Source organism: Sorex fumeus, unplaced genomic scaffold (genome assembly GCF_029834395.1).
Source record: "Sorex fumeus unplaced genomic scaffold, SorFum_2.1 ptg000037l, whole genome shotgun sequence".
Classification (NCBI taxonomy): domain Eukaryota; kingdom Metazoa; phylum Chordata; class Mammalia; order Eulipotyphla; family Soricidae; genus Sorex; species Sorex fumeus.
The window spans coordinates 76,897,967-76,923,470 of NW_026606094.1; the positions used below are offsets into that span (position 1 = coordinate 76,897,967).

The 25,504-nt window shown below is 40.9% G+C and overlaps 1 protein-coding gene across 2 annotated transcripts in view; it reads left to right on the forward strand.

Annotated features, from left to right (window-relative positions):
• Positions 1 to 25,504, forward strand: part of NPSR1 (neuropeptide S receptor 1) — a 239,043-nt gene that overhangs the window by 210,966 nt on the left and 2,573 nt on the right. For both annotated transcript variants that reach the window (XM_056118230.1, XM_056118232.1), the window contains one exon: positions 21,270 to 21,356. In XM_056118230.1, the coding sequence (XP_055974205.1) occupies positions 21,270 to 21,356 (87 nt within the window). The remainder of the gene's footprint in view (positions 1 to 21,269; positions 21,357 to 25,504) is intronic.

Genomic DNA, 25,504 nt, shown 5'->3' on the forward strand with positions numbered 1-25,504 from the left:
ACCTAAGAACTGTGCCTGCTTGCAAAGTCATTTCACTTTTGAGCTCTAAGATGTAAGGAGAGATGAGACTCTAAGTTCTCTATTTTTCAGCTTTGGAGTTTAATACCTTTTTGTGTGTGGCCACATCTAGCAATGCTCAGGGTTACTCCTGACTCTGTATTCAGAAATTATTCCTGACAGTGCATGTGGTACTGTAGGATAACATTGTTTTTTCCTTTCTCCTCCATGCTCTCTCCCTTGTCACAAGGAGTTTAGGTTTATTGGATTACCCCCATCACAGTGCTCCCAAGGCATTTCCTTTCCTCTGCGTTTATCTTTAACTTCTCTTCTGTGCTCTGTTTCCCCTATCAGTTAATCGCCTATATCCCCAAATCAGACCCTGTGACTTGTAAGGTCAGATCCTTCTATGGACTCTGGATTTTGTATGTGTAAGGGAAATATTTCTTTTTTTCTTTCCCTTATGTCCTTTCCATAGTTTATTATAGAGCAATGTCCTTTTGTATAGGCACAGGAAGACAGCTAATGCTATGCTTTTGTAACTTTGGAGTTAGTTGACTCCGAATAATATTTATTCCTGGGCATCTGTCATATTTACTTGACTTAAGCCTCCATTGGCCTTAGTTACTAGTGCCCCAAAAGGAGGGTCCTGACAAAGGGACTAGATGGACCCAGGACAAGCTGTAAGCTACCTTAACATTGAAACGGGACAGACCAAGTACTATAACACTTACAAGGGGCTGGAGCGATAGCACCGCGGGTAGGGCATTTGCCTTGCACGCAGCCAACCTGAGTTCATTCCCAGCATCCCATATGGTCCCCTGAGCACCACCAAAAGTAATTCCTGAGTGAAGAGCCAAGAGTAAACCTTGTGCATTGCCGGGTGTGACCCAAAAAGGAAAAAAAAATAACTTATAAGTTAAGAACACAGTTGTGGACAAATTGGTTGTGGAAAAATTCTGTCATAACCCTAAGAGAAGTACAAGGACCCTGCTAGGGTTAGGAAGGACTAATCTGACCTGAGGACTATAGTCTAAGATCTATAGTGAGATGTTCCCAGGAGAGTCACCCTTTAAGCTTAATATATCTCTTATTGTGTCCATACAAAATGATTATTAAGACATAGATTTTTTTTTGGATGTCCAAATAGTTTTATTGTTTATGACATTCACTGTGCAGAAAAATGAAACTGATAGATTATTAAACTATGTATTTATATATTTATTTTACAAGGCAATAATAAACTTATGACATGCTTGAATTTTTCATACATATTCCCAAACATAACATTCATTGATGTCATTTTTCATATTCTTGTAAGTATCTGATTTTTATTTGACTATAGAAGGCCCAGTCTTATATATGCATCCTCAAGTATCTTCATTTTTTTTTTGCTTTTAATTTTTTTTTATTTATTTATTGAATCACTGTGGGAAAGGTTACAAAGCTTTCAGGTTTATGTCTCAGTCATGCAAATATCAACCACATTTCCCTTTACCAATACTTATTTTTTACCATGAAGAACCCCAATAAAACCCCACCCCCCACCCCTCAAGACATAGATTTAAGGTGACTATTTAAATGGTTATTAACTAAGAAAAAGAGAAATACACCCTTAGATGGTATTTTGCCTTTAAGCATGGAGGAAGTAGGAGAAAGGAATGAGGGGCAGTGTGAAACTGGAATGGGGCGCTCAGTGAGATTGGAATAGGTGCACAGGGAGAATGGAATAAAGAGCAGGACGGGATGGAGATTAGAATAAACAGCAACTGGTAACCAACTAGCTTGGAGGCCCTGTTCCCTTCTTCATGCATCTGTTGGTGGTGGCAGCAGGCCAGGGTTGGGAAGTGGCTCATGGCCACCGAACACATTGTGGTGACATGACCCCCACACATACTTTTTGAATACACAAGGTACCATATTGGATACCAGTGATTGAAATCAGGTTGGGGACATGCAAGAAAAACATCCTACCCACTGTGTTATTCCTCCAGCACCCCCCCCACACACACACACATTAATAACTTTATTGAACTAAGAACAAGTTAATTTTCCTTCCTTTTGAAATTATTCCTTCCCATAGGACTTTGAGAAGGTATAGGGAGATTCACAAGTTTTCTTGGACAAGTTTTCTATATCCATTGGTCTAAAATAATTATGGAGAGATGTATACCTCTCAGTATTTTCATTATGTATTGAACTCAGTTCGGATGTGTTCCATTATATCATCAGTGATGCAAACTGGAGAACATCAAATGAGTAAATAGCATGGCTTCTGGAAGTTTTGTGCAGTGGGTCTGTCATAATAACTAAATAAATAATAAATAACTCGCAAGGTCATTTCCTGGGTTCCGTTTCAAATACTCTAGTACCTAAACACCACAGCCTGAGAGATCTACTCTTTCTGGAGTGACCATCTTCCTTTGGAAAATCTCCTCAGATGATTTTAATATACAACCAAGCTTGACAACATTTGGTCCAGTAAGAGATAGTCGTAAGCAACTGACTTTCACACTGAATGTCAAGGAAAACCCAGCAGTAGGCACAGTCTGCTTGGTAATTTTCCACCCATGAAGAAACAAACTTTCAGCTATGACTCATTTGGGCTCTATGTAGATCCTTACACCTCCCTCACACTGGTCTAGTTTCTACACCCTGTATTTTCTAGACAAGCAATCAGAGAGGATAAACAAATGACATTCATTTAACTCATTGTGAGTGGCACTAACTGAAGGTCAGAATATTTATCTGGAAAAAAATGGGTGAGGGCATCATTTTTCTATCGGGTGTCACATAAATATGTTAAATGTCTAATAGTTGAAACAGAATATGCTTCTAACAGAATTAATTGAATAGAGAAGTTGAACAGAAGAAATTCTAGTAGAGCCCTAGGAATTTAGGATATAATTAAGTTTTTTAAATTGATAGATAAATAGACATTGTTTAATAATTATTGTTGATTCAGCTCCCCAATGTCTTGAAAAATAAATGCAATTGGATTCCTTCCACAAAAGGAAATAAGCTCCAAATTAAATGTTTAAATTTTAAAAACAGTGAGGAAGAGACACCAGATACAGGGAAAGAAAAACATGGAAAGGAGGGTGAAAGAAAAGGAAATACGATATTTTTTAAAATACTGATAATCAGGAAAAAATTAAAATGTCTGAATATAATCATATAACAGTACAATGCTGCCCTTATGTATCACAATAAAACATGTGATACATAAGAAATTATGTGTTGATATCTCATCTCACTTTCCATCAAAGAGTTCCTCAAATCCTTGTAATTTTTCACCTGAAAGAGCACCAGCAGCACCATTTCTTCTATTGAGGAGACTGGTGGGTTCGTGAATGGTTCCTGGATGAGAGCTGATCATCAGAAAGACTTTGCTGGGATTAGGAAGTTTGCCCCTGTCCCTTCCTGCATCCTCCAGAGAGGGAAAGGGGACCAGAAATGCAGTGAATTGATCAGATTTACATGAGGAAGTCTCCATAAAACCCAAGTCTGTGGGCTTCCAGACAGCTTCCCCGTGGGCAGACATATCCACGTTCAGAGAGGGTCACACCGCAGCACTTTGATAGAAGTTCCTGTGCTGGGGGCCATCTCAGGCCTCTCACCCTCATCCTGGCTTTTCATCTCTGTTCTTCATTATGGGTTTTTATTAAAATGGGCTGGAGCGATAGCACAGCGATAGGGCGTTTGCCTTACAAGCGGCCAACATGGCCGACCCGAGTTCGATTCCTCCGCCCCTCTCGGAGAGCCCGGCAAGCTACCGAGAGTATTCGATATGCCAGACACAGTAACAACAAAGTCTCCAATGGAGACGTTACTGGGCCCGCTCGAGCAAATCGACGATCAACAGGAGGGCCTTTACCTTTTTTTTTAACCTTATTAAAATGGTAAGAAACTTCGACGTTCTTGAAGGCGTTCCAAGCCGCTCTCTTCCTCCTGCGCAGCTCGGGTGCCAGGTCATTTGTCATGTTGACTTCTCGACCTAGGTACACATAACTGTTGCATTCGGAGATGGTCATTCCGTTGAGAGCGAATGGGGCGTCAGGAATGAGGCTGTTTCTCATAAACATTGTCTTCTTAAGATTCAGCTGTAGTCCTACCTTTCCACACTCACGGTCAACGTCGGCCAGCATTTGCGGCTTGGAACGCCTTCAAGAACGTCGAAGAAATAGCTAGGAGGACGAAGAACCTCCGGCTCTGGGCACATCTCTTTGATTCCACTGTTCTTCCTGCGTTAACATATGCCTCAGAGACCTGGGCCCTACGCAAACAGGATGAGAACGCTATTCAGGTCTCCCAAAGAAGAATAGAAAGAGCTATGCTTGGAATATCACGTTTCACTCAAATGAGAGAAAGAATCCGGAGTTCCAACATCTTTCCATGATCAAGAATCAGGGACGCTGTCTCATTTGCCAAGGTGTCAAAAATCAGATGGGCTGGTCACGTAATGAGATTTAAACAGCTGGACTAGAGCTGTTACCGACTGGATTCCACGGGATGTCAAAAGACCGCGTGGCCGCCCACCTACCAGATGGTCAGACTTCTTCATCAAGATCATGAACGATTGGTTTGAGGCTCTTCATGTTCCCAGAGCGAACAGATGCCATTGGGCTACACTAGCACGCGACAGGGACAAATGGAGACATTACTGGCGCCCTCTCGAGCAAATTGACGACTAACGGGAAGTTAAGTGGTAAGAAACTACTTCCTAGGTTCTCTCCACTCCTCTAACAAATCAAACACAAAGAAGGAGACCTCAAAACTTCTGATCTATAGTTGGTGGGTCAGAATCACAGGGCTTGCAACTGGGATCTGATGGGTAGGTAGGTGAGTACAGGCAGAGAGTATGGAACTGAGCCTTTGCTTTTAAAATACTTTTTAACTTAAACACGTGGCTTACATAATACATTTGTTGCAAGCTTTCGATGTCCAATAACAATTCCACCACAAGAGTTATAATTTCCTCCCCGTTTTTCCAAGCAACCCATACAAACCTGCCTCCTCAGCAGGCACACAATATTTTATTTCATATTGCTTTTTACAAGTAAATGACTAATGGAAATAGCAAAATTACTTCAGTAAAGAAAAATTTGTGAGAATTGTTCTATCTCACACAGGGTTGTTAAGTCCTCATCTAACATTTAACTCAGCAGTTTGTTGCTAGTTGAGCCTCTATGTTATTGTATATTATTGGGTTTATTTGGCTTTTGTGTTGCTTTCCCATTTAATTTGGTGAGATCCTAGTGGGATGTAAAGGTAAAGGCCCTCCCGTTGATCGTCGATTTGCTCGAGCGGGCCCAGTAACGTCTCCATTGGAGACTTTGTTGTTACTGTGTTTGGCATATCGAATACTCTCGGTAGCTTGCCGGGCTCTCCGAGAGGGGTGGAGGAAGTAAGTATTTTGAAATTTGGACGTGTTGCATGGTCACATATGGCATCCTGTGGTACTGAACTTCAGGATCTCTAGACCTGAGTCATGAGTTGACAAGGAAGCACTTACGGGAAATAGGTGTGGCTGACAGAGCTTCCAGGGATTTGAGGGAGGACACCCAACCTCACTCTGAGAAGGTCCCAGAAAATCACTGTGTACCTAGAATTTTGAGTTTGGTGTCTCTGCAGAGATTATTCATGACAAAGTGGAATTGAGCCATTGGTGTAGCAGCAGCTATGGGTGTGGGTGTGGCTGCCAGGGCTTTGATCAGATTGGGAATTGGTCATGCCCCTCCTGAGAGCACCTCATAGTTTTCAGCCTCGAGACCATCATATCCATTAATCATAGTAGCTTGACTTACAGCTCTTCAGAGATATAGTCATGAATCTGGAGAGCAGGGGCAGTGAGTGGGTCAAAATGGTAGCATCTATAGGAAGTGGGTGTGGCTGTCAGGGTTTCCAGAAGTATAGGAGTGTGGAGGTGGGGAGGATGCCAGCTCCAGCTGTGAGAAAACCCCAGAGCCTTTAAACTGTGGAATCTGATACTGTCTCCAGGTAGAGTCGAACAAGTGAAATATCAGACATGCAATGGATGCCTTAGACAATTATTTGGAGCAGAGAAAAATCTCCACATATTTGATATTAGGTGTCAGAGATAAAATACTCTGTAAAGGAGACACAGAGATCTAAATACTCAGTGGTGGAAACCCCTCTTTTATGAAGGAAAATTCAATCTTCCCTTTTCTATGTATTAGTTTACATAGATAGGTCCTCCTGTTGTTCATTGATTTGCTCAAGCAGACCCAGTAATGTCTCCATTGTGAGACTTGTTGTTACTGTGTTTGACATATAGAATACATCACGGGGAGCTTGCCAGGCTTTGCCGTGTGGGCAAGATACTCTCAGTAGCTTGCCAGTCTCTCCGAGAGGGGCGGAGGAATTGAACCCGGCTCAGCCAGGCTGGCCATGTGCAAGGCAAACACCCTACCACTGTGCTATCGCTCCGTCCTTACATAGATTAATAGCTATAATATGGAAAGAATGAGGAGGCGTTGTTTGTTTGTTTGTGGGACACACCTGGGGATGTTCAGGGCTTACTCCTAGCTCTGTGCTCAGGAATTACTTCTGACAGTGCTCGGGGGACCATATGGAATGCTGAAGATTGTATTTGAGTTGGCCACATGCAAGGCAAAAGCCCTACCCACTATTTGGGGCTATTGCTTTGGCCCCAAATAACTATAATGTTTTAAGTTGAGAGATCCAAAGCAGTAGGATATCATTTCATAAATAACTGAGTATATAAAATAATGTATATCTGCATGTATTAATTAGGGTTTGCTGGATAGGTATATGTGAGAAAATGTAAAGAAGAACAAATACTAACTAGATAGTGATAATATATAGCAATTGTTTTTATTTATTTGGTTATTAAAATGTTCTACAATTACATAAATTTTGTAATATTAAGCATGTGCCCACTGACCCTTTGACCTGACAAGCCATTAATATGCCAGAAGTACACAAAGTTATCCATTTTTCCCCTTATATTCCCTTTGCTATTCTGGTGGTAGTATGCTGGGTACCAGCACACTTTGTTGTCACGCTTCCATATTTGGTTGCTGGTTTTGTGCTCACACAATTGATTTACCCTCAGCAGTGATGTGGGTCAATGCTAGGAATTACGCTTGCAGGCTCAGATGTGAGAGGCAGGCCCCTTCTCACTAAGCCACATCCTAGGGGCTTTATTTATTTATTTATTTATTTATTTAGAATCATCAAGTCAATCATATACAATGTACTTCTGTATAAACTTCACGCCTGGTATGTCTCCTGAGAGCCCCAGTGTTGAGACTAACACTACAAATGTTCAGTGTCTGAACAATGAGCAAGGGCAACCATAGCTGGATGCTGCAAACATGGGGAAGCACCCAGTCTGACCTGAGAAAGATGAAAAGTGAAAGTGCCTGCCTGCTGTCTATTAGCACTGAGCCTCCCACCACTGTGCCTGAAATTTACACATGAGTGAGGTAGCCCTTTGCAGTTCAGGGGCTGTCCCTAGGAAGCCCAGCCCTGATTGGGTAATGTGCATTCTCAAACATCCACTGTTAGTTAGTTATCACTAACAGAGTACACAACTTTGGTTTTTTTGGTGACCACATAAGACGTGATGAGGTTTGGGAAGGTCCAAAGCTTTGATTTAAAGGGGTATCTGAGGGTGAGGGGCAATGTTTTACACTGTTAGAATAACATAACAAAAGAGCCATAGAAGAGTGACTTTAACAATAGAAATTTATTTGGTCCCAGTCCTAGGGACTGGCAAGCCCAGGATGAAGGTGCTGTGTCAGTTCTGAGTCTCTTTTTGAAAAGGCCTTCTGAGAGTGTCTTCTTCTGGGGGAAAAAGATAGACAGATAGTATGAAAATCAATTATAACTGGCAAGACTCATTATTATTTGTTAATTGTTCCACGCTCATTATTCCAGTGGGACAGCTTTCTGGTAGAACAGCCAAGTTTGGTGGTTCTTGGCATGGGAGGCTGTTGGTAGACTGACTTTAAAAAGTGGGAAAGTAATTGTGTGATTGGTTGAGAAATCATGTTTCTTTTTAAGCTGAAAACTAAGGACAAAATTAAAGATGTTGCCACTCATTAATCAAGTATGGATCATTTGGAGTAGATTGCTACAAGGATTTTTGGACTACTTGGTACAGAGAGGTCTCAGCTCCTTCCAGTGTGACTAGGAAACAGCAGGTTAGTGTCCTGGTCTAATTAATGTAGATCAGGGCATCTTAAACACATTCCACTCCAGACCCTGAAATTCACCCAAGAAATGCAGCACAGACAGGCACTGCAGGAACACCAAGGATTTATTACATGGTTGGTTTTTAATTAATTTCTGGACATTAGTCTTTCATAAATCTTTCACTTTTGCCAAATTTTCATGACCCTCATATGGCCTTACGACCCACAGAGGCAGAGCGAGGCTGTAGATTGTAGGATGGTTTCTGGATGGCTGCCTGACTGTGGGGCAGAATTCTACGTGGTCATATGTGGTCTGACGGAGAGGAGTGTCAGTCACTTCACTGAGAGGCTGAGAACTCCCCCACTTTATCTTGTAGGATGAATCTTCACACACCCCTTGAATGGTGAGTGCCTTTAACATGTGAAAGACAGGTTTGAAAGTTAAGTGATTTGATCATTTCCTAAGTATCACATAACAGGATTTGAATGCACAAATATGATTAACCAGAAATTCTTATGTTTCTTCCTTAAACCAGGCTGCCTCTACAAAATTTTCTTTAAAAAGTGTGTAAAAATCATGTAAAAAAAGAAATAAAATGTAATAACTTTTTTTAAAAAGCTCAAAATGGAGTTGGGGGTGTGCAGGTCATAAAAAACCTCAAATTGGTATTTCTGACATGAGGGGTTTTTCCCTACACACTTTTTTGAGTGTTCTGCGTATTCAGTCTCATCTCCTGATGTATTCTACTCTAAATTATTTAAAATCTGAACATGGCCACTATCTATAACATCCTGTTTCAATTTTATTTATGTAGTCACCTAACTTCCTGTACTTTGAGTTTTAAGCTAGATTGGTTTAATCTTGTATTTTCAGTCAGTTCCAGATGCTTCATGTATCACTCCTTGCCTAAACCTCTGAGCTTTTATCCCCACATACTCACCTCCTAAAGCTCTTCTGTTTCTAGTCCTTATGGTTCAATGAGCCATTGAATTCACCTCGCATTTACTGGATTCGCCATTCATAAGAGTGAATGGCAGGAAAGGAGTCAGCTTAGCAGGATGAGCACATGCTTAGCATGCAGGGTGTCCAAATCCAATCTTCAGTACCACATGGTCCCCAAAGCACAGTCAGGAATGTCCTGAGTACTGCTAAGTGTGGCCCCTAAACAAAGCAAAAATAAGAGTAAAGAGAGAAAATCCTGCTGGAAGTTGTTAGCTACTCTACCATCCAGGGTTCCAACCTTTTACCCACTCTCTCAGCACTGTGTGTTCCCCACTTCTTTCTTCAGAGTTCTCATACTTCTCAGATACTCACTTTTCCAGTTCTTACAATCTTGACCCCCTACCATACATCTCTGAATAGTTAGAAACCACAGAGGGAGACCTGACTTCCTTCAAACATATGACATATCTTTGCCCTCCCCAGCAATGGGGATGGCAGCTGTCCACTTTTATTCTTTACTCAAGTCTCTATCTCCAATTGTGCCTTTTATTAAGTTCTTTATGTCTTTTCTTCACCATCAGTGACCTCCTTGTGCATGAGGCAGATGGTCATCTCAAAAAAGACTCCTAAATGAAACTCCCTTGATTTTCCATCCTTAGTGCCAGGCAGCACTGGAGTTGGCTGGTAAATAGGTTTTCCGGTGATGTTAGCACGCCAGGGTTATTGCTCATCAATGAGGAGACATGAGCAACGATTAGTGTGAGCTGAAACTCACTTTGTAAACACAGGCTGCACAATTCAAACCATCATTCGTTTAGGACCACTCTCATTACTGGCAAGCACGTCTAATTTCTCTTCCTCAAAAACTGGCAGAAAGAAAAAAAACAAGAATGCTAAATACATGAGCTAAAGGTTTTCCCACAAACAAATTTGGAGAGCCAGATTTGGAGAGAAGTCCTGACATGCTCTGAGCAGGATCCACGAACAGGGCAGTGGACGGGGGTGCTTGTAAAAGACTGACCATAATGTGTGCGAATATGACTGAGTCCTGGGCATTATGACTTGGGAGATGTGATTTGATATGCATTCTACCTAAATTACTTGGTTCAAATAGAATTTAATAGAAGGAAGTGAAGAAATAAGTTTTGAATTGGGAACTGGCTCAGAGACCTCTTCACTTCTACTTAAAATGAAGTCTGTGAAGCTCTTAGCAGCTTTCCTTGTTAGCAAGTTGAGGTAAAACAGCTTCGCCACATACACACACACAAACACCCTACATTTAGAAATAGACCTGAAGGGTTTTGTGTAACAAATATGAAGATATTGGGGCTGAATAGGTAGTTCAAGCCATGAAGCACATGTCAGGCAAGCATGAGTCCCTGAGTTCAATCACCAGCACCATATAACCCTTCAAACACTAGTGGGTGCAGTCCTGTGGGACTCGTGTGTGCAGGCATGTCCCTGGTGGTCTTCTGCACAGCTGGGCCCAATCATTGTTCTCTATGTCCCACAGCAGGGCTGAGCTTGCCAGGAGTGGCCCAGGACCCTCTGAGCACTGGTGTGGAGCACTGCACAAAAGGAAATGTAAAGATACAAATATTCTGCCATGTTTGTAGGTAGTAAGAGTCATTATTATAAAGATACCAGTTCTCTCCAATCAGTCTACAGATTAATGATGTGCCTACCTAAAATGAAATAGGACACTTTGTTGAGTTTAATAAGTCAATTCTGAAATTCAATTAGAATAGTCATTACCAAGGATAATCAAAATACTCAAGAAATATAGAATGACTTACAGGGGTTTGCTGTGCAAAATATTACGATGCATCAACATAACCAGATGAGTTATTGATAGGTATATACTATAGGCTAGTAGAAAATAAAATAACTCCCCCACAGAACTAAAGATATATGAGAGTTTGGTAAACGTCAAAAAAAATCATAGGGAAAGAAATAAAATAAAATCCGTACCTTAATCTAGAGCAAAATCAAATTCCAGAGATATCAGATGTAAATCCTATGGCTTTTAAAGCTTTTTAAGAAAAGTATATGGTATAAAGAAAAAAATACATTGAAAAATGAAAGGATTTCTTTTAAAGACACATAAAAACCACAAAATAAATGATAGATCAATTTGACTCTTAATATCCTTAAAGTCAAATTATAAAGTGACTTGTTATTTGTAACACATATTTACTGGTGAAAGATGTATAAAGAATTATCAAAAATCAATTTTTAAAAGATTTTTTTGGACTTGTTCATTTGTTTTGGTGTTAGGGATAAAACCCAAGGCTTCAAGTATACAAAGCACGTACTCAACACTGAACTCTATCTCCAACTGTCTAAAAAGACTTTTTGTTTTTTGAGGGCCACACGCAGTGGTGCCCAAGGATTGCTGCTGGCACTAAGCTTAGGGATAAATCCTAGGAAACTCAGAAGACCAAATAGGATAGTGGGGACTGAACCCTAGTCGGTCGTGTGCAAGGCAAGTGCCCTACCTGCTATACTATCTCTCCAGCCCCAAGAGACTTTTTTAAAATTTTTTTTAATGAGCAAGACACAGACATTTTACAGAACAGAACAGTAGTGGCCCCATCAATGAGGATTCTCAACCTCATTGTTAAGCAGGAAAGTGTACATTGAAACCTCAGATATAATTTTCTTGATGTTTTCCAGTGTTGACAAATATACAAAGCTCATAATTTATTGGTTAATATTGTCAGCATGAAACAGGTTTTATTTCCTGAGTATATGGGTCCTTGATTTATAATGACAGATTTGTATGCAAAACTGGAGATATTTATAAAATTATAGCTTATTGGACAGTTTTAATAGATGGTTCTAGGTCCCTTGCCAACATCAAGTTCTCTCTGGTTCTCTGGCTCTGTTTTTGTCTCTCTCAACCCATGCACAGTACTCTCCTACCCTTTCACCATCCTTGATCCAGCAAAGATGACTAGGTCCTGTTCCTCCACTGTCCTCTAGGACCCAGTGCACTGACAGGGTTCTGTCCTCTATGTTCTCAATCTTATGTTTAGCTTCTAAGTCTGGGTTCTTGGCAGGAGTTCTGGAAACTCTGTGCTCTTGCTTGTGTGCTTTGCTCCAAAGCTTGTCTCTTACAACCTGCAGTCCCGTGACTCCCTGTCCCCTAGATTTTCTTTGTTCTCAGGCCATTTGAGTAAGAGATGATGTTTTCCTGCCATCTACTGCAAGAACAAGTAACAGTCAAAGAGGAAGGTCAAGCCCCTGTTCATATCTTGCTATTTCCCAACCCTCCCCAACCTGACCCAACCATTTCCATGATCTTTTTTGATGGGCTATCTCTTTAGTGAGAGAGAGTTAAAAGGAGACCAATTAAATTAACTAAATTACCTGCCCCTCCCACCCCCTCCACTTTCACTATACAATATCATTCCTCAAAAACTTAATAAATTTCAACTTTACTTAGTTTTCTCCATCAGTGTTATGTTCCAGCAACCACTGTCAAAAAAGGTTTTTTTTAATGTAATTCTCAGATCTGACTTGGGGATTGTGTTTGTTTTGTTTTTGTAGTTTGCCTCCTCTCTGAGGGTCTCTCTCTCAATTAAATGGAAGTTAGCTTGAGGCCCTGTGGCCTGACAGGTTGGCTGCCATCTCCTTAGTGTGATCTTTGCCTCAGGACTGGCTCATTCTGGGATTTTGCTGGTTAAGCTTTCTCTGTTACAACTTAATTTGAAAACCAGGGTCAGTTTTGTTGATACAAGATGCTGCGCATTTAGAAAGTGTGCATATTTGGTTTAGCTCTGCCTGCATTTCACTAAGCATTGGGTCATGCCACACAAAGTTTGTAGCTGTTACTATGAGCAGTTGGGAGCAGTTGACACTGACAACTCTACACAATACTAAATCTTAAGATTTATTTTAACTCCTTTTCAGTTTTGTTCATAGACCAACCAATTATTGTCTGAGCTCCTCTTCTCCCACCCCCCTCCCAAAAAAACTTGCTAAACACAGCTGGTAGCAATCAACACATAACTATTAACATTCTGTTTACCAACTCTGATAGTTAATTTTATATGTCAACTTGACTGTGCTGAGGAATGCCCAAATAACTGGCAAAACATTATTTCTGTGTATGGAGGGAATTTCAGGAAATATTTGAATTAGTAAACTAAACAAAAGATTATTTTCATCAATGCAGTTGAACTTCACCCAGTGAGGACTGGAATAGAACAGTAAGGCCAAAGAAGGACAAACTGACTGAGATGCACACCCACAATCTCCTCTCCTCAGACACTGAGCACCTAATTCTTGGATCTTTAGACACAAACCAGGATTTAAACCATTGGCTTCTGATCTTTCAGTCATTGAACCTCACTGATCCTGTTGCTCTAAACCCAAATTAAGCTAACCCACATTAGCTTCCTAATTCTGCAGCTTGCAGGTGACAGATTTCTCAGCCTCCATATTTATATGAGAGTTTGTGTAGTAATTCTCCTTTTGTATGTATCTTCTTATTTCTGCTTTTTTGAAGAACCCTAACCACTACACATCCTGGTCTGCTGGGCTCCAGGCTCAGTAGACATACAATCAGACTTTTTAAGCATCACTTGATGTTCTTCTATCAAACAGCCACTAGCCTTGTAGGAGAAAATCAGATGTTTTCTGCATTTGTTATGATGTGCTGCATGTGAGGCACCAATTTCTGCTTTAGTCCAGGAACTATTCATAGATACAACATAAAGATCTATATATCAGTAACTTTTATAAGTAGAAGTTTAGACCTGGAGAGATAATACAGCGGGTAGGGCATTTGCCTTGCACGCGACTGACCCGGGTTCAATTCCCAATCCCGTATGGTCCCCCGAGCACTGTCAGGAGTAATTCCTGAGTGCAGAGCCAGGAGTAACCCCTGTGCATCACCGGGTGTGACCCAAAAAGAAAAAAAAAGTATAAGTAGAAGTTTATTTCTTGCTCAGTTGATAGCACAGGTCAGAGAGAAGAGCACTGGCCCACAAACTCATACAAATACTCAAGCAGATGGAGACTGCCATGTCTAACAGATGGCTGTTTGTTAAAGCATTGCTCAACATCAACATGCAGCAAGCAAGCAGGGGTGCAGGGAGAGAGGGTGGAAGAATTATTGGGTTATTTAGGCCAGACCTGGGAACTGTATGCACAGATTTCCAAGTTCCCTAGACAGAACTTAATCACATGACTACACCCACCCTGATAAAAAGACTGGTAAATGTAGTCCAGTTATGTGGGCGGGGAAGAGGGTTCTGGAAGGGAGATTGGCGGGGGTGGAGTAAGAGACTGGGGAGACAGCTAAGCAGCCTTTGCCACAATTATTTCAGACCTGCCAGGATTCCTGTTCCACTTGAGCTGAGGAGCTAAGGAACAGACACAATGCCATGAGTTGTGATCACTGACTTTCAGAGTCATATCATCTATACAATATAATATATGTTTCATTGAATATATGCATATGTGTATGAGTGTGTGTGGGGTATGTTTTTTTTTCAGAAGCTCAAAATCCTATAACTATACAGAGGAGACCTACTATGCTTACAAATTAACATTAGGATTATTTTCGTAGGTAAAAGACCATGAATTATCAAAAACCAAGATGAATATCAAGGTCAGAAATTTTAGAATTCAGGGGTCAAAGAGATATCCTAATGGGTGAGTATCACCAGAAGTGATCTCTGAGAACAGAGCCAAGAATAAGGAGAGATCATCCTTATTTGTGGTAAAAAAAAAAAATCTAATATTCAGGCCAAACTGAAAATGTATGTATTGTTGTTGCTGGACATTGGACTTGGGTGTTGGATGACTAAGAGCCAGGGCCCAGGGCTTCAGTGCTGCTGAGATCCTGTGGCACTCAGGATCCTCCAGAGAGATACCTGGTGAGTAGAGAAGGGGGATCTGGCTGTGGGTGGAACCAGAGCAATGCCCATAATCATCTGCACCCTCGCCCTACACTCCTTCCCAGCCCCAATGTATAATATTTTAAATTGAGTTGAAGTACATAAAGTTTCTAGCATATGGAAAAATATTTATTTTAAAATATTGTCAGAGTTTAACAAACAAATCGCCTGCACTCATTATAGGTCCACAGATGGATTCCTCCACCTGGCAGGAATTAATTTTGCCACATGTAAAGTCCCAAGAAATCAACTATCTCCCTTTCAGACACGCAGCCCACAGGAAGACGCTTCCCCATTGGCTCTGCCAGTAGCATGCGCTGTGGGGAGGTGAGGATCAGGACTTGGTCTCTGGCAGCCACTTTTGCAGCGTTTCCAGCGGGTCCCAGCAAGGATGCAGCCAATGGCAGTCGTGTGCTGCTTCCAGTCTGAATCTAATGGTCGCCAGCCTCTGGCCTACCCCACTTATTAATGCACAGTGACAGCTGAATTTAACTGCCTTTCACTCCAGCTCAGCAGCCAGGCCTGAGTAGAAATAATCCTTTTATCTTCCAATAAAGGAGAATTATGGCATTTTGTAGCGCAGCTCTCTTTGAAGAGCCATCTTTAGAAACTGGAGGCTTTGCATTTCCTGGAGTGGTCAGATTAAAAACACTTTTCACTGATCTCACTGGGAGATCGAAGGGCAGGTAGCTGATTATATTGTCACCCATTTGCCCTGCGGAAAGTACTGCAAGTTTCCATTTTAAATAGGTTTCAGAGCACAAATGTCAATCTCCAGAACTTTTTTCGAAAACCAACTAAGTCTTCAGAGTCACACTGCTTAGGAGCAGCTGTTACTCCAATAAACGGGGACACTTGAAAGGATATAATTTGGCCGGGTGCCTTTTTTTAACTCACCACCCATGGGTATAACCCCACTCAGATCATTCTTGATGTACATAATTCCTATAAAAAGTTCACAACATTATATAATAGACTACCTAAATGCAGTAATACCTTCTGTTCAGTTCCATAAAGATAGCTCACATTCCTCCTGAAATACTATTAAAACCATTCATTCCAACTTACTAAGGGAATTAATATTCTCAGCATAGGGGTGGGCATTTACAATTATTTATTTCAATCATCAAATTAACTCTTGAGTTTGGCATTTTTACATCTAAATTTTCAAGCAGAGAAACTGAGGCTGTAAATGTTAGGGAATTTTTGGAAGTTTGCGTCTTTCTTAACATATCACCGTGGATGTGAGGGTTTGACCCAGAGGTGGTTTACACAGGACAATTCTTTGTTTTGGAGGTGTTGTTCTGCCCGTTGAAGAGATTTAGCAGCATTTCTGGGTAAAACCACTAGATAGTAGCAGCAAACTGACCCCCCCAACATAGGTGACAACCAAAAATGTTCCCAAGCGTTGTCAAATATAACTGGAGGAAAGTTGGAAGGAAATGTCACCTCTCTTGAGAACCATTGTTGTAACAGTTTCTGACATATTTACCTCCTTACACCGCTAAGATTTTATGTTTCTGTGAAATGCACAGAATTATTTGGAGACCCAAATTGTACCTAAGATAGCCTTATAGGTTTTACTTTTAAGAAATAAAAAGTCTATTTAAAATCATCATTTCAGCTCACTGCACCTAAGAAGCCCCTCATTATTATTCCTAGAAGTTTTTCTTCTATAATAGGACACATTCAGATGGAGAAAATGTTCAGAAGTTTCATGACTTTTGGTTACCTCAGAAATTTAGTCCAAACTCATCATAAAAATGTTTAAAGTTTAGGACGAGAGGGATAGTACAGAGGGTAGGGCACTTGCCTTGCATGCCACCAGACCTGTTTCTGTCCCCTATACCCATATGGTACTCTAAGTCCTGCCCGAAGAGAGTGCAGAGCTGGGAATAAGCTCTGAGCAATGCTAAGTGTGGCCCCACCATCCAGTAAGAGTTTAAAGTTTCCACACACCTTGATCTTAGACTTCAACCACTCTCAAACCAATGTTTTGGGGAGTTCCGGTTAAATAGCTGATTCATAGGTGTTTCATTTGTACTCTGACTGAAGCCCTTCCTCTGCTTTCTGTCTCTTATCCAATTCTACATCCATAGCCCAGTTCCATTTTGGGCATCTTTGCACCTGCCACACAGATTCACTTGGTAGTGTTGTGTGTGTGTTGGGTGGGGGGGGCGGGGCTAGCTGGAGGGAGATGAAAGGTGATTCTCTTCTTGCCCTCATACTTGGTTTGTGTCTCTCAGCCCACTCATCCTGTGGAGAGTATATGATCTTTTCTCCTGGGTTGAAAGTGCTTAGAGAATGTGAAATTCATTTTGGCATCTTTTCTTCAGTCCTTGTGTTTTAGCAGTTGTGCTGTGATTGTTCTGTTGACTGGATTGGATTGGAGAGGGTGTAGAATAGCTTGTGCAAAGACCAGTTCTCAATTTCTCTGGGGATTTAATTAAACCTCATATGTGGACTCTGACTACTGGAGCACAGACAGGAGAGCACAGCAGCTGTACCTGGTGTGAGATATCCCTGCCCCATGAAGCTTAGGACTCAGGGACCTGGAATGATTGTTTAAGGGTTAAGCCCCTGCAAGTAGCCAAATAGGCTTGGTTGTCAGCACTAGGTGGTCTCCTGAAGTATTGTCAGATAAAATACAAGCCTAGAATGTCCTGGGTAATGTTCTGGGTAATCCACAGCACCTCAGGGCCTGAGCAACACCAAGACTTGGATCCTCACATCGAACCACCATCACAGTTGGTAAAGAATCACCAGGAGAATTTCCCAACCCCCCTGAGCACTGGTGGGGAGCTACTCCTCACCAAAAAGTTATCTTATGTTCCCAGAGAGGACAGACCTGGGCTTCCATGGGGCCTGCATCCCTGGGTGCTAAACAATGGCATTCAGTGCACTCTGTGGGACACAGCATCCCACCAGGCTTCTCCCCCAGAGAGAAGTGCTTTGTGGCAGGGAAGCACCCACCCTTTGCTCAATTTTCACAAAGACACCATGTGAACTCACATGAGTCATGACAAGCAAACCTCTTCGGAACATGAAAACACTGTCTCTTCAAGGATGCCCACTCTCTCCACTGCTGTTCAATATAGTACTGGAAGTACTTGCAATAGCAATTAGGCAAGAAAAAGATATTAAGGGCATTCAGGTAGGAAAGGAAGAAATCAAGCTCTCACTATTCGCAGATGATATGATACTATACTTAGAGAACCCAATAACCTCCACCAAAAAACTCCTAGAAACAATAGACTTGTATAGTAAAGTTGCAGGTTATAAAATCAATACCCAAAAGTCCTTGGCTTTCCTATACGCAAACAGTGAGAGAGAGGAAAGCTATATGAAAAAATCAATCCCGTTCACAATTGTGCCCCAGAAAATCAAGTACCTAGGAATCAGCTTAACTAAGGAAGTAAAGGACCTGTACAAAGAAAACTACAAAACGCTACTTCAGGAAATAAAAGAGGACACGAGGAAATGGAAAGACATCCCCTGCTCATGGGTCGGGAGACTTAACATTGTCAAAATGGCAATACTACCGAAAGCACTGTACAAATTCAATGCAATTCCTATAAGGATACCCATGACATTCTTCAAAGAAATGGAGCAAACACTCCTGAAATTTATATGGAACAATAAACCCCCACGAATAGCTAAAGCAATTCTTGGGAAAAAGAAAATGGGAAGAATCAACCTCCCTAACTTTAAACTTTACTACAAAGCGGTAATAATCAAAACAGCATGGTACTGGAACGAAGTCAGAACTGCAGACCAATGGAACAGAGTTGAATACACTGACATCTCCCCTCAATCATATGATCATCTAATATTTGATAAAGGTGCAAGAAATGTGAAGTGGAGTAAGGAAAGCCTCTTTAACAAATTGTGCTGGCATCACTGGACGGCTACATGCAAAAAAATGGGCTCAGAACTCTGCCTAACACCATGTACAAAGGTAAGATCAAAATGGATTAAAGACCTCAACATCAGACCAGAAACCATAAGATACATTGAAGACAAAGTTGGCAAAACCCTCCATGACATTGAGGCTAATGGTATGTTCAAAGATGTCACGCCACTGGCTGAGCAAGTGAAAACAGAGATAGATAAATGGGACTATCTTAAACTAAGAAGCTTCTGTACCTCCAAAGAATCAGTGACCAAAATACAAAGACAGTCTACAGAATGGGAAAGAATATTCGCCGAATACACATCTGACAAGGGGTTGATATCAAGGATATACAAAATACTGGTTGAACTCCACAAGAAGAAAACATCTAACCCCATCAAAAAATGGGGCAATGAAATGAACAGAAACTTTCTCAAAGAAGAAATCCGAATGGCAAAAAAGCACATGAGAAAATGCTCTACATCATTAATCATCAGGGAGATGCAGATCAAAACCACAATGAGATACCATCTCACACCTCAGAGACTGGCCCACATTCAAAAGAACAAAAGCAACCGTTGCTGGCGTGGATGTGGCGAGAAAGGGACACTCCTTCACTGTTGGTGGGAATGCCGACTGGTTCAGCCCTTTTGGAAAACAGTATGGACGTTCCTCAAAAAATTAGAAATTGAGCTCCCATTTGACCCAGCGATACCACTCCTGGGAATATATCCCAGAGAGGCAAAAATGTGTAGCCGAAGTGACATCTGCACTTGTTTGTTCATTGCAGCACTCTTTACAGTAGCCAGAAACTGGAAGAGACCTGAGTGCCCAAGAACAGATGACTGGTTAAAGAAACTTTGGTACATCTACACAATGGAGTACTATGTAGCTCTTAGAAAAGATGAAGTCATGAACTTTATATACAAGTGGTACAATATGGAAAGTATCATGCTAAGCGAAATGAGTCAGAAAGAGAGGGATAGACATAGAAAGATTGCATTCATCTGGGGGATATAAAATAATAAAATATGAGATTAATACCCAAGAATAGCTGAGAGCAACACCAGGAGAATTACTCCATAACTTAGAGGCCAGCCGGGTATTCGAGGGGAAAGGACAATTCAGATAGAAAGGGGAACACCAAGTGGAGGGTGTTTGGAGGATCCTCCCAGGAGGGGAGATGCAGGTTGAAAGTAGACTGGACTGAACATGTTCGCCACTCAATGCCTCTTTTGCTGATCACAACACCCAAAAGGAGAGAGAGAACAAAAGGGAATGCCCTGCCACAGTGGCAGGGGGGGATGGGGGGGATGGGGGGATGGGGGGGAGGGATATTATCCTGGTGGTGGAAAATGGGCACTGGTGGAGGGATTGGTATTTGATCGTGGTATGACCGAGATCCAAGCACAAAAATTTGTAAATCTACAACTGTACCTCATGGTGTTTCACTAATAATAAATTATATATATATATATATATATATATATATATATATATATATAATATAGGGAACCAGAAAACATCATGTTTACATTAAGACTCAGAGTGGGAAGTTGTAGGTAAGCATGTATATAAAATACTTATGATATATTTTATGTAATATGGTAAGCATACTATTGAATAAACACAATTGTAAGAAAAAAAAAGACTGTCTCTTACCTCCAATCATCAAATCACCGTCACTTCACTCCTTCCACCAAGTGCTATTGCACTAAATTATGACTATCTTTTTTTTATAAATGTGGAATATTCTTTTTTCCTTTGTATTTATTTTGTAGTAAATTTGAAAAAATAAATCGTACTGTTTTATTTATTTTTTATCTTAAGTAGTCAGTTATTTTATTTTTTTTAATTAGTGAAACACCATGAGGTACAGTTGTAGACTTATAAATTTTTGTGCTTGGGTTTCATCTTAATGCTTCCTTTACCAAATCCCCTTAACTAGAGCTGTTTGTATTGGCTCACTCAATACACACACTCACACACCCTCAGACTCACTTTCATCCCTGTCTTGTGCTTCTAGTGAGAATGAAGTTCCTGGTCTAGGAACTTCAAGGAAGTTGGCATTTTTGGGTAGTTAAAGTAGCCAGATGGGTGTCTAAACTTCACTCCTGTAATCACATGGAAAACTTCAGCTTTGAGGGCACAGGGCATCCAAACAAGCTCCGTTAGAGTCCAGGCACCCCAAGTCATTTATTATGCTACAAACTGAATGTTTCTAGCATCCACGCCATGCCTTTTTACCCTGAAATATCCAAGAAGGTCCTCCTGACATAGATGAGTAGGATGAGTGCTGGCAGAAACAATGCTTCATTGTTCCATTTCAACTTCTGTATCTGCAGATGGAAAGCTGTGTACCAGCTACAACCGAGGACTCATCTCGAAAGCAAGATTCAAGGCCATCAAGTACAGTGCTGTCATCATTCTTGGTAAGCATCACCCCTTCTCATGTTGCAAGATTATGTCAAAATTCCAAAAGCAAACTTGTACCTCAGATTATGTGTTGAAAGCTTGCAAAAGAAAGGAGCTTATCCACAGGCACTTCAGTCTTTGTCTACTGGGAGGGAAATGTGCAAACTTTCCTTCTGTAACTCCATGAAAGAAACTGTCACTGTCACTGTCCTCCCATTGTTCATCGATTTGCTCGAGCAGGCCCAGTAACATCTCCATCATGATACTTTGTTGTTACTGTGTTTGGCATATCGAATACATCATGGGTAGCTTGCCAGGCTTTGCCATGCGGGTGAGATCCTCTCAGTAGCTTGCTGGGCTCTCCGAGAGGGGCGGAGGAATCGAACTCAGATCGGCCATGTTGGCCGCTTGCAAGGCAAATGCCCTACCCACTGTGTTATCGCTCCAGCCCATGAAAGAAACATGGCTCCTAATTCCTTTCCTGTGGATAGAGTTATCCACTGGTGAGACTAGATGGAGCATTTGGAGAAAATCTCACTAGGATGGGTCTGGAGCAACAGTATAGCAGGTAGGCCATTTGACTTGCAAGCAGCTGACCTGGGTTAGATCCCCAGCACCTCATATGGTTTCCCAGGCCCACCAGGAATGACCCCTGAGCACGGAGCGAGGATTAAACCCTGAGCACTGCAGGGCGTGGCCCAAAAACCAAAAGAAAGAGAGAAAGAAAGAAAGAAAGAAAGAAAGAAAGAAAGAAAGAAAGAAAGAAAGAAAGAAAGAGAGAGAGAAAGAGAGAGAGAGAAAGAGAGGGAGAGAGAAAATGAGGGAGAGAGAAAATGAGAGAAAAAGAGAGAGAAAGAGAAAGGAAAGAAAAAAAATCTTATTAGAAAATAGTCTTCTGAGTCTGATGCTCTTCCTTTTCATTTGGCTCATTTTTATCTCTAAGTCCTCCTCCCACAGGGTTAAAGTTGATGAGCAAAAGGAAGACAGATGTGACATTCCATATCATCTGGGTCTTTAATTTCAGGGTTACTTCAGATCCCTCCTTAAAGGCCATCTTACTATCTACTGCCCTCCTGTTTCCTTCCCGCCTACAAAATTCTTTTAAAGTATTTTGAGGGCACAAATATGTGTCACACATGTCTGTGTTCTCCCTAAGCTCCTGAACGTTCTGCTAATATTCTTATTTTTTATTTCACTAAGAGAAGACAAGTCATCAAAACAGAATTGCTTGATTCTGCCTTCCCTTGCAACAGCCCACTTGACTCTCTACCGTAAGTTCTCCCTTTTCTCCTATCACTAGGAATAAACTTGTTTCTGCTTTTTTAGATTTTGAAAATGTTCACTTCTGCCCAAATCTCTTTTCTTTCTGCCTAGTAAAAATTTTTTTCTGTTCGCATGATCTCCTTTTTTCCATGCAGATTCCCTCTTGCCTGGATCATTTATACATTACCATGAAACTCCATCTAGTTCCTGAAGGGTCCCTGGAGTTCTGCATGTAAAATTATCAGGCAGCATTCCAGAAGTTTATGAAGTTAGAGTTCTTTATTGAACAGTTATAAGAAGGTAGTCTGGATGCGCCCATGCCTATGTTTAGGCCTTACTCTGGTATATTCTGACTTCCATGTTTGCTGTCTTTGATCTGTGCTGGTCTCTCCCTAGCTCTGTCTAGGCGCCCCAATGTTTCCCTTCTGCCACTGATGCTTTGTGATCTACCTCTCCTGGTTAGTGCTTGCTAGTCTGTCTCTTTGGGTTTCTGTCATTCTCTGGCCATATGTTGCTTTGCTTTTCCTGTCATCCGCTCAGACATTACTATCCATCCAGTTGAAAGAGATGGCGCAAGAAGGAGTTACGTGTCCTGGGCTTCCTCTTTGACTTTCCTTGGTTCTCAAAACAGGTGGGTGGGAACTTTCCTGCCATTTTCCCAGGTGTAGGTGAGAGGACAAAGAGGAAATCCCGACCCTACCTCCTGTATTCCCTTTTATGGATTTCTTGTCTCTATCTCTTTGACATTTTCATTATCTGTAAGACTTGCCACCCCTCATGTTGGTGAGATTTTAAATGACCAAGTCAATCAGTATTGCCTGGGTCCCTCCCACTCCCCTTTGACTTTACTGTGACAATACCATAATAGGCCTCTTCATGAACTTTCCAGTAATAAACCCTGGTAGTCTTCCACTTTCTTTTCTGACTCTCCAGTTTCATCTTATTCTCTGGACCCTACTTCTATGGCCCTTCTTCCCAATTGTTTGAGTAAAACCATCCTAAAGATCACCATAACCTCAAAAATATCAAATATCTATTCTCAATCTCTATCTCAAACTATGAACAATATTGGCTCCATCCCTTCTTCTGAGACTTTATTTTGCATATGGAATATAACTATAATTTTTACTTAAGATCTTTTTGTAAAATTTCTAATTTTCTCTTAACTGTTAACACATAAACCAGAAGTCTCAGCATATTCTACCCTCTGCAAAAGCAACACTCCTCTCGATTGTTCTCATTTTAGACAAAATCATCTTTCATTCAAAAATTTACAAATCATCTGTTATTCTATTTCTCTCAGACCACACATGTCTAGTCTCTTAGGAAGACCTGAATCTATTCCCACCCCCCCCCCAAAAAAAACCTCAAATCTAAACATTTCTTGCCATCTGTACAACTCCTGTGTTAGTCAGAGCCTTTGTCTCTAAAACAAGATTTTTTTCTCCTGTCATCTATTGTCCTTCTCTGAAAAGTTGTCAATAAAATTATGAAAAAACATAAACCATACTCTGTCACTACTCTGAAAGTCCCCATGGTTCCCAATTATATTGGGAATGAAACTTACTTACCTCCCCAAACTTCCTAGGCCTTTGTGATCTGTTTCTAATCATGTATACTGTCACCTTCTCACTTATGCCATTCTATGCCAGTCGCACTGGGATACTTGCTATTTCTTCAAAACGTGAATTTGTTCCTCAGAGGACTTTCACTGTTTCCTCTCCACTCAAATGTTTTGCTTCAATGAGGTCTTGACCTGCTCCACACAGTTTCATGTTCAACTATGTCACTTTTCAAAATGACCTTCTATTTACAAGTCTAAAGGATTCCTCTTGCCTTATTTCCTTCATAGTTCTTGAAATTAGAGGATATATATTGATTTTGGTTATTGTCTCTTCCCCTTGTTGTATTAATAAATCCATGAGAATAAAGCCTTCAGCTTATACATTCTTATATTATCACCACTAAAATATTCTATAAATTACTACACACACTGGTTGCTTAGTTATTTTTAAATAATGAATGAGGATATATAGGAAGAAAAAGCATTTGTGCTATTTTCTTTTAATTTTGCTTAAATGACCCTTGTCTCCTCCTGGTGTAGCTCTGGGGAATCTTTTAAAAAGCAAAGTTCTCATGTTAGATGCATGTCAAATCACCAAAACTATAAGCTTCATCTTTCTATATCTCAACTATGAAATGCCAAATAGACCACAAACAGCATGACTCAGCCAGCAGAACATAGGTACAAAACAACACTGCAGGCAGAATGGAGAGAAAGCATACCCAACCCACCAGGGATCAAATCCTTTCCGGAAAATTCTAAAATAGATCAACGACATTTCTTTTCTTTGCAAAGAATCAGAAGCATAGATACATGTTCCCTGGATATTGAGTCAAATGATGTGTCTTATACATGCCTTTATTATCAGGAGCTCTATGCCCACCCTGTCAGGACTCTGTAATCAGAAAGTAAGATGCCCACAAGAAGATCAGTCTGTGCCTATTACCCTAAAGCCCCCCAAAGTCCCTGCTGTATCAAACAAGCCATAATGCCCTTAACCATACTGAAATAAAGTGGAGCATAGTATTATGTACCCAACATCTTTCTTCAAAGATCAATGTATAATTATATAAAGGAGGAATGGAAAGAAAGTAACTTAAAATAAAGCATTGTGGATTTCAGTGTGTGAATTATTGGGCACAGCTACACTAGAAGAATAATGAAGTAGCCAGATGGTTATACCTAGATAAAGCAATAATCACAAATTAAAACCATAAAGGGCAGTGGGCTGTTCATGGAAACACTAAGTGATGTGATGTGTATTTCTGTCAGTCACCTGGTTTTCCGAGGTGAGCAAACCCTGGTAAAATTTAAAATTAAATAAAATTATTTTTCCTC